Genomic DNA, 10,589 nt, shown 5'->3' with positions numbered 1-10,589 from the left:
TTAACCTAACATATGTACAGTGATTTACAGATTGCAAAGTGATTTCATATAATTATCATATTTAATTTCCTCAACAGTCCTGAAATAGGTAAGAGGCATCATCATCCCCATTTTACATATAAGAAAACTGAGTCAAATATGCACAAGGAAAGGGATTATATTTTAATCACCTAGTTTGTAACAGTCACTTTTCACACACGCTTTAATATAATTCTCTCTATAATCCTACTTCACAAATGAGGAGAATGAGGTTCAGAGAAGTTAAGCAACCTGCCCAAGGTCACAAAGCCTGTAAGTAGTAAAGCTGAGATTTGAACCCAGGTCTGTGTTCCTCTGATTCCAGAACCAAAGCCCTTCAAAAGTTGGCACATATGATTCATTTTTAATAAAGCTTGATAAAATGTTTTCAGCATGAATTTACACTTTCTTAATTATAAGCAAGAAGAAACTAATCTAAAATAGTTTTTGTTTTTTAAACATAGTGCTCAAGAAATTAAGTATGCCTTCAATTCCCTTGCGTGTGTGTGTGTGTGTGTGTCTAATTGTTATAAACTTATGGTCTAATGGGTTACTGTAAAACAACTTTTTTCATTAACTTTCCTCATTTTACTTATTAGTCCATGTTTATATCTTAATTTATAATATATATCAATGTGAACATTAATTTTATTTTTTAATTAATGTGTTTTCCTAATTCAGAAAGGTATTCTCCAGAGTTATCATTAATAGCTCACTTGGACAACTCAACTATCCCCACCCCCACTTCACCCAACACACACACACAATTAACTCTATGTTCTCCCACTTGCTCCAATACTGGAAGATGGATGAGCTAACCATGATTATAAGCTCAGTCCCACCTTAGTGACATAGAAATAGTCTGAGCAACCCTATACCTGCAGTTCAAAAACTCAAAATCAATTTAATTTTAATACTGGTCATACTGAGCACATATTAAAATTAATTCATTAGTAATGATCACTCAGTGCTGTCCTATGACTAAGTTCTTTTCTCTGTCACCAACCCTATTCGCTCCATGAGAGGACTTTTAGTCCTCATCCTCTTGCTGGACCGCCACCAAATGCCTAATCTTCAGTCACTTGCTACATTCCTGCATGGGCAGGCTTTCTGAGATGCAATGCAGTTTGTATGATTTCTTCATTGCAGAACTATATTAGGATGAGTGTCAGTGAGTACATGCATTAAATAAACTAAACTCGGATCTGGTACACATCTGGATTACATCTGGATCAGATGTTTTGATCTGAGCCACCTATGTGATTCACCTAGAGCTATAGTCAGGAGGCCACGTGGTTGAATGAAAGAAATACGGGCTCTGGTGTCAGATTGTCTGTGTCTCAATATTGCCTGCTGTTTACTAGTTGTGGGACCTTGGAAAAAACGACTTAAACTTCTCCCTGTCTTTATCTTCATCTATAAAATAGATATAATAATAGTAACGGCCTTAAAAGTTTGCTGTGAATATTAAATGAGATGAAATGTATTAAATATCTGGCATAGAGTAAGTAGTAAAAATAAAACAATCTCAGTTTCCTTTTCCTTCTTCATTTTTCTCATCTGGCTTGCCCAGCTGTTACTTAATTTCTAGTTCTGACTCTCAGGAGATCAAGAAAAATCAGAGCGATCTGTTGAAAGAATTTCTGATAGCTTCTGATTTCTATAAGAAAATAATCTGTTTTGGAGTCATTGCCATAAATTACCTGTTTAAAACAATTTTTTTAAAGTCTGGAGCGAAGAACTTGAGAAAAGCAATAATAGTCTATTGATCTTCATACACATAGGTCCAACAGTGAGGCATGTGTTGTTAGTTGCTTTTGCCAGTACGGGTAGTGAAATAACCACACTCTCACCTGTTCACCCTTGTCACTTACCATATAGAGTTTGCAGGACAGCTGGTGGCAGAGAGGACAGGAGTACTGCCTATAGTTGTGCAACTGAATATTTCTGTCTGGCCCATTCTGGGGTAGTACCATGCCTTAATTAATCTCATGCTTCTTAATACACTGAATTAAATAACAACACACCCTTAAAAACATCTGGTCTATCTTCTAGAGGTACCTTTAGACATCCTAAACTGAGAGCTTTCCACAGGTATAGCTACATTACATTTTGAAAGCGAGTTAATGGATGAGATCTTTTGACAACTGTCTTCCCAGAGATCAGCATGACAATCTCTTCATCACCTTCTTATTAGCCTGACGGAAAGAGAGAAAATCATCCTTATGTCTCTATCTCCTGGATTCTTTTTCCAGCAAAAAAGAAAGGACGTATTTCAAATGATACTTTGCCTGTACATACGCATCTGCAAAATTCCTTTGAAAAACAACCAACAACATCATTTTGGCAGTACAACCACATTTTTAATGACCTTGTAATTGCTGGGCAAATGTAAATATATCTCTTTGTATGGTTCTCACTTAGCATTTCAATAAAGTCCTCAAAACCTTTTGAGAGACATGAGAGTGATATCTGGAGCTGTGTCATGAAATTAGAGGCCATAGGTAATGAAAGGCATTTATAGCTTAGCTACTCTCACAGCTAAGCTAATTTTTGGCAAATCCTCAACTTCCATTGCCCATTTTTTCCTCCCCAAAACAGTTATTCAAAGAAACAACAACAAAAACTATACACTTTATTACTTCATTTTCAGAGCTCAGTGGATAATTGAAGCAGCTAACAGCTTTGTGTCAAAAAGTAGGTTTTGAGATAATTCTAGTTTTATCTTTAACTATAAAATCTGAGTGCCCTCAAATATTCCCTGCTGGGTACAACTTTACTAGTTACCTGGCTGATCTTACTATCTCTAGAGGGTCCAATTGGCTCTTTAACCTTCTATTTCTGCCAAATATGAGCCCAGTTTGGATTAAAAATCCGAACGACAAAATTCCAAATTTTCCCCTTCATTCCTACCTCCATACCTGTTCTTTTTCTTCTTCTTTTTTTAAATTTATTTTTGGCTGCGTTGGGTCTTAATTGCAGCACGCAGGATCTTTGGTTTCGGCACATGGGCTTCTCTAGTTGTGAAGCGCGGGCTCCAGAGTGCATGGGCTCTGTAGTTGTGGCACGTGGGCTTAGTTGACCCACAACATCTGGGATCTTAGTTTCCCAACCAGGGATTGAACCATAGCCCCTGCATTGGAAGGCGGATTCTCAACCACTAGACCACCAGGGAAGTCCCCTCCATACCTGTTCTTGACATGGAATATTGCACCCATCCTTCAAAACACAACTCAAGCCCCAACTCCACGTGAAATATTTCACAACTACTTTTGCCTAAAATTATAGCTTCTTCTTCTGAATTTCCATTGTGGAAAATGACAGCTAATAGTCTGTGTCTATTCTTTCTTACTGCATTCTTCTTTTATAGATGTTTTTCTCTCCCCCAGAAAGTTTGAATATTCCTTGAAGTCACTACCAGTTGTATATTTAACTTTTGTGGTATAATCCACACTAAACCAAATAGTGAAGGCATGCAGTAGGTATTCAACAAACATTCATTGCACAAAAGCAAACAAGTTGCAAGGCAAAACCTGAGCTAGAATCCATAAATTTATAATACCTATTATGGTTTTGGAAAATTCTAAGGTGCCATTGGCTTTGTCACTATGCCCAGCTATTTGCTGTCTATATTACATTTCACTCTCACGTAATCCAATTAAGGCGATACTTTACTAAATAGGCATTTCTAGCTAAAAACAACCAATTATTGCAATAGTTTGATAGTCATAAAAGGATTTCCTGGGGAATCCTTGCCATTATTCAGAAAAAAATGCAAGCTCTCAAATATAAACTATGTAAATACAACTTACCAACTATTAGCAGGTATTAACCCAAGTTTCATTATTCCCTCTGATATGGCAAGTGTTAAAAGGGCTTTAAGGCTCTACCACAATTATATTGCTAATAAGAACTTTTCTTTTACATAAGGACAAGTAAATAATAAACTAAAGAAAAATGGAAACTGAAGCTTGAGAATCAAGATATTTCTTAACAGTGAGCCAGGCTAGGCAAGGGAACAGATTCCTCTGGGAGAAGTTTTGGAAACATGCCGCTTTCATCTTTCAATGAGATAAAGAAAACTCGACAGTGTATAGACAGGGACAAGGCACCGTGGCAGGAAGATGTGGACTTAGAGACCCAAAAGGTCATTTCTATTATGAGCCTGTTGCTTCACATCAGTGACCATTTCTTTGCATTAGTATCTTGTACCTACCCCCTGCACACACGCATGCCCACACACACACAGCTATATATATAGCTGTTGAAATGTTGAAATGTAACAGCATATTCTGATATTGGGAATAAAGAAAGTTATTTTAAGGTCTTTGAAGTCTAGTCTGAACAACACAAATCTTAGGTGAATTTAAGGAAGTGGGCCAAGTTTTTGGCTTTATCCTAGAGCAAGATTAGTAATCTTAGATCAGGGGATGGCCGTAGTAATTTCAGAGCAATTAATCTGTAGATCGTTGGCAGAAAATAAAAGCTGAGGAAGTATACTTGCTTAAGGTAGGGAGGGGGAAGAAATTTAAGCTGAAAGAACAGAAAGTGCCTTATGCAAAAAGTTACAAGGCAAAATCTGAGCTAATATTTGTAAATTGATGTTATCTGCTATGCATTTTATTTCCCCTCTCACTTGCAGGGAAGTTTCCAGAGCTCTATTCTGGGAAATATGTGTATATACAGACACACACACACACACACACACACACATATACACCATACTGAGCCAATAAACTAGAAGGTAAGATGAAGGGAAGAATTGCAAATTGAGGGGCTAAAAAGTAAAAGCCAATGTGATTCTTAGAGGGATTTTTTTTATAGTGCTATTCTTGTTTCATCTTCACAAGTGAGAGTCAGATTGCAAAGCAATTTAACCCCCCAAACTCTGTTCTCCACCAAGCTAATAGTATGCACCCCCTAAACTGGAAGTTTAAATTACAATGTTTGTAATTCCACCCTGGAAGAGGAGATTTGATAACTACCTTTTCTAAATAAAACTTCAGAAATAACTCTTAACAAAAGACCATGCCACCATGATTCTTCTAAATTTGTCTCGATGATTTGTCTTTCTAACTGGACTGCAACAGGGTTAATGTAGCGAATGCCTTTAAGTTCATCTGCTACTCTGCAAAAAGGAATCATACATTTAGCTTCAGAGGAGCGTCACAGACTTATCCCCTCCTCCTCCCAGCTCCTTTTCTCCCTCCCTTCCCTAGCAACTGGTAACCTCATAAAGAGGACTCCAAATCTAGAAAGAAGCAGTTGGTCCCTGGCTTCATTCGACCTGCCAAGCTGCTCTAAAGCAGAAGCACCAGTCATTTCTCCAGACTGAGTTGGCTTGGCGTGGGCGTTCAGCTGGTTTTCTCCATCACCTCAAGAAGGCTTTGCTGATCAAATTTCTCCATGGCTTGTACTGAAAATGTGTAAGTACAAAACTGTGTACAACTGTTTAAGTTGAAGGCAAAAGACAATTTGAATTGTTTTCCTGTGGGAGTGCGACACGGACGACAGGGAGGAGTGGGTTGCGAAGGATGCAGAAGGGGATTACAGACAAAAGCGTGAAGGACATAAATTCAGGTACTAAGAGTACTGGAGTTTTAAATGTAATTTTGAAGTTGCAAATCCTTAGTCTAAATTGTGGGGTTTAAATATGAGGAAATTCTTACTCTAGGGTGTGGTATGGGTTGAATGAAAGAAAATTTTAACAAAAGTTGGTGTAAATGTTGAATGATGCTTCATGAAAGAGAAACAAACTGGAGTGTTTGTTAGCATAACTAGCCTTTCTTCGACTTCTGTGGAGAAAAAAAAAAATGCTTTCCCTCATAAGACTTTCCAGAGCACTCCTACCAGAATCTAAATGATGGGTTTCGTGGATCACATATCCTACTGGGACTGAAAGAGCTGGTGTTTCCTCTGTTTATCTAGCATGCCTGCGCACTGCAGCTTTTAAGGAAGCTATCTGAGTCTTCTAGGCTGCCTTGTTGCCTTGAGGAGGTGGGAATATGGGGAACGGGGTGGAGCCACAGGTCAGCCATAAAGGGAAACCACAAAGCCTGATGCTAAAGAGGCTGCCTGGTGAAGGGCAAGTGAATCGAAGAAGTGTTTGCTGACTACACCTGGGAGGTGTATTCCACGGTGAATACACGGGAATAACCACCGTGTATTCCAGAGAATTCGATCAATCACATATTTCAGATATTTTCTGGTCACCGCATTTTCTTTTTTTATTTTTGCGGTACGCGGGCCTCTCACCGTTGTGGCCTCTCCCTTTGCGGAGCACAGGCTCCGGACGCGCAGGCTCAGCGGCCACGGCTCACGGGCCCAGCCGCTCCTCAGCATGTGGGATCCCGGGGCACGAAGCCGTGTCCCCTGCATCGGCAGGCGGACTCTCGACCACTGCGCCACCAAGGAAGCCTGGCATTTTCATTTTTGTTAACCTATTCATTTCTGTTTTGGCAAGCCTTGGAGGGCACGCCCCTTCACCCACAGCAGTAGCTGCCGATGAACATGGGACCCCAGAGCTGCGCCCCGGCGTGCCCCTCCAGTGTCCGAGCTCCATGCAGAAGGATGATGTGGAATCCTGGGGCCTCCCTCGCGTCCCCCTGAGACCCCCCTTCAATGTACTGGCCGATCTGGCAAGAGAGCAACTGGAGCGTCCCTCAGAGAGAACAGGATCCTGCATTCCCGTCGACGATTCGAGAGCTCTCAACCCCCCCCATAAGCCACCACCTGCTGTTGCGGAAGAGCCCCTAGCAACAGCAGAAGTAAATAGCTCTGAGGGGCTGGCAGGCAGGAGGCAGAGGGGACAGGATTCTATTAATGTGTCCCGGGAATTCTCTGGCGGCCCTCCCGCACTGATGGTGGGGGGGACGAGGGTCAGCAACGGGGGCACTGAGAGAGGTGGCAGTAATGCAAAGTTATATGTGGCTTTGCCAAGGGGTCAAGGATTCTTTCCATCCAGGGGCTCTCAAGTAAGAGGCCCGCCACCTATCCCCACCCTTAGATCAGGGATAATGACGGAGGTGCCTCCAGGAAGTACGAGAGTGACCTGCAAGGAAAGGTTGGCTCATGTTTCTTTCCCACTGGGAGGCCCGCGGCACCCCGTGGAGAACTGGCCAAGGCCTATGCCCTTGTCGTCCAGCACTCCGGGTTTACCTTCTTGCACTACTGCTCATTGCTTCATTCCTCCTCGACCTCCAAGTTTCAATCCATTTCTCGCTATGCCTATGGCTTTTGCTCCTCCTCCGATATTTGGTCCTCCACTGCCTTCCTATTTTGCCAATTGCCCTTCCTGGGGAATGCTGGCTCCTGCATCCTCAAACAGAGAGAACAACTGATGGCAAAAAAAAGGAAGGAGGGGAAAAAAAACGGTTGGGAAAAGAGGTGAAAGTTACTCATTTATGTTTTTATATCTGAAACCCCCTACCCTCTTGCAGCCTGTTTAGCACTAACGTGCCTTACATACTTGGAAATTCAATAAAGGCTCTAAACTTTGAAATATTGCGAATTATTTTGTAAAATGCCACTTTTGGAGCTGAAGCCTTGGATTTTGTTTTCTACTTTTAAGAAAATGAAAGCAGTAATGTGCCAGTGTTTTGTAAGTAGCTTAGTTGAATCCCTACCAATGGCTTGCAGCTGTGATTGTGGGGAGGTGGGATTGGGTTCTTGTTAGACTTGGTGAGTCCGGGGTGGGGATTTCCTACCTACCTAAGGCTATGGGGGGTTGCTCAGTGCAGGATGGGTGAATGAAGATAAGGTCCAGGAGGTAGATCCAAGTCCAGATAATAGAGTAAAATGCCCAAACACTAAAAGTAGTCAGATGAGACTGAGGTGAGAGTAACAGAGCCAACATTTGACAGACAGTTAGAGGCAGAACCAGGCTGAAAAGTTAGGAAAGAAAAGGAGCAGGGGAGATGGGAGAGTTCTACACCATTGCTTCAAACATGAACTAGTGTTTGTCTCTCAGCATTTCGCTGTTGCTAAATACATGGTATAGATAAGGCTGGCTTAATAAGAAGTCTGGGGACAAGATGGAACCGGGCTGAATCCTTCACCCATTCTCGAAATAAAGGGTACTATATACTCAGAACTTTTAAAGGCAAATGAAAACATTTCACTCCTGTGGAATTATTTTCTCTGACACTGCTATGTTTGTACCCTTCATAAGTGCTACAGCACCCCATTATCATGATGGCTCTGAGAGATTATCAAAAGCCCAGATGGGAGCTTTTTCAAATTCTAGTGACAAAGATATGGGCACAGCATGCAGGGTGGAAGGGTGGCCATTCTGACCACTATACAACTTCATTCACACAGTGGTCCTAAAACACACCGACACTGTCTATGAAGAACCACTAAATTAGAAATATCTTTAGAGGATGATTCTTCCAATGAGCATTTTTCATGCGCAGAGCTGATGACGTAGGTGATGTAAGCAGTCAGTTAATGGTTGACAAAACCTACAGATCCAAAAGGCACCTAGCCTATAAGCAAAACCATTTATGTGTTTTTAGCACCAATCGTGGGTTCTTCACTACTCGGGGAAAAAAAGACACATGGATCCATGAAGTTTCTTTTTCTCCATTTGATTCAGAATAGATTGTTCTAAATTTACAGGTGGTAGCGCAAGGAGCACTGGATAAAAGGAGCATCTGGATAGAGCTTGCTAAGATTCCCCTTACTCTGTCCTGAAGCTGGCGCAATTCCATCAGTTCACCGTGGTGGGTTGAGCAGACGCATGCAGCAAATCATTTGACAGCTGCTCACTATGAGGTAGCTTAGTCCCAGCGTACCAAACACTTACTGAATTTTCAGCCTTAATGAACAGAGGAGTTGGGCATGCTTATAGTCATCAAAAATATCTTCTGAGCCAGATGTTAAAAGATATTTTGACAAGAAATCAAGTTGTTGTGTCAACGGCAGTGCTGCATCTCTGGAGAGTTGCCAAAAGGTGTGGTAAGTGACAGCAGAATAGGATACGTTTTCCTTCTCAAAGGAAGTAGCTCCGATAAACACTCAGAAAGACTTTACTCACAATTACAGCAATCCATGACAAATTTACTGTAACAAGAAAGTGCCACCAACACAAGATGCTCTTTTTAAACCCTCTGTTCTCTTTCCTAATACCCTCTGCATGTTATTTTCTATGCCATTTCTGAACACTGAGCACCTACAGTACACAACAAAAAATAACTATTAGCAAATTGAGGCATTGAAGTTTCCTTTATACCTCTATGGTGTAGGATAAATACATTTTCTTTAGTCTATGCAGAGCTCTGTGCCTATATAACAGCTTTCAGTAAACACAAGTATCAAATAAGCCTGGGATCCTGTTGTTAAATGCAAGTGAAATACAAATATTTTTGTTTATTCACAGCTTCCGTATAGAAATACTGTATTACCTTATTATCATAGGTGCCAGCATCCTCAATGACAGCAAAACACCCATTTTAAACACATGATTTGGGGCTTCTCTGGTGGCACAGTGGTTAAGAATACGCTCACCAACGCAGGGGACACAGGTTCGTGCCCTGGTCCGGGAAGATACCACATGCCACGGAGCAACTAAGCCCGTGTGCCACAACTACTGAGCCTGAGCTTTAGAGCCCATGAGCACAACAACTGAGCCTGTGTGCTGCAACTACTGAAGCCCACGTGCCTAGACCCCATGCTCCACAACAAGAGAAGCCACCACAATGAGAAGCCCATGCACCGCAAGGAAGAGTAGCCCCCGCTCGCCGCAACTAGAGAAAGCCCACGTGTACCAACGAAGACCCAACACAGCCAAAATAAATAAAGAAATAAAAGAAGTAAAGAAGTAGAAAAAAATGTTTAAAAAACACATGATTTGCCTTAAAATAGCTAATTTTAAATTATTCTGGTGCAATATGAGCTAATATTAATCCTACACCAAAATATCTTATTCATTTTGGAAAGTGCACATAATTCAATATATTCAACATTCTTGAACATATATGTTCTCCCATTCTTTTCTGTGGCTTAAATAGCTCCTAACCGCAAGAGGGAAAGAAAAACATCAACAAAGTAGCCCTTTCTTCTGATAGTAATGGGAATGGGTTAAGTATTTCCTGTTCTAAGTTATAATCATTGTCACAAGATGATTCATGTTGTACTGTTTATTATTTATGGTTCTCATTATATTCTTTGTCATAAGACTGTAGCATTAGAATTTTAATATCCTATATATTCTCTAGAAGATAATAATAAACTGTACAACTTTGACCTTTTCTATGTCCCTAAGTATGATTCATTAGCCATTTCTATTTTCCACCGTTTACAACTTCTGTAGCCTGATTGGAAGAGGTACACATGTAGCCAATCAAACTGTAGAATACTGAAAATGTTAAAGTTCAAATTATAAAATTTTTAAAGTCTTTCATAAACCAGAGTGACATCAAAATTACACATTATTCTTCTGAGAATTATTATAACAAACATAAAATAGGACCCAAAATTTATTTTCACTGGCGTCTTAAGGTTGAGATCATGGTGCTATCTTCATCTACCACGGAACAAGTGGTTTACTGCATGGCTGTTACTAAATAACT

At 40.7% G+C, this 10,589-nt stretch overlaps 1 protein-coding gene across 1 annotated transcript; it reads left to right on the top strand.

Annotated features, from left to right (window-relative positions):
* The first annotated feature begins 5,299 nt into the window (after nt 1–5,299).
* On the top strand, nt 5,300–7,519 carry PRR32 (proline rich 32). Its single transcript, XM_024733693.1, has 2 exons — nt 5,300–5,444; nt 6,482–7,519. The coding sequence occupies exons 1-2, from the start codon at nt 5,425–5,427 to the stop codon at nt 7,356–7,358; spliced, it is 897 nt and encodes a 298-aa protein (XP_024589461.1). The 5' UTR covers nt 5,300–5,424; the 3' UTR covers nt 7,359–7,519.
* Nucleotides 7,520–10,589: the final 3,070 nt, after the last annotated feature.

Source organism: Neophocaena asiaeorientalis, unplaced genomic scaffold (genome assembly GCF_003031525.2).
Source record: "Neophocaena asiaeorientalis asiaeorientalis breed wild unplaced genomic scaffold, Neophocaena_asiaeorientalis_V1.1 scaffold402, whole genome shotgun sequence".
Lineage (NCBI taxonomy): Eukaryota > Metazoa > Chordata > Mammalia > Artiodactyla > Phocoenidae > Neophocaena > Neophocaena asiaeorientalis.
This window is presented reverse-complemented; position numbering and strand designations above follow the sequence as displayed.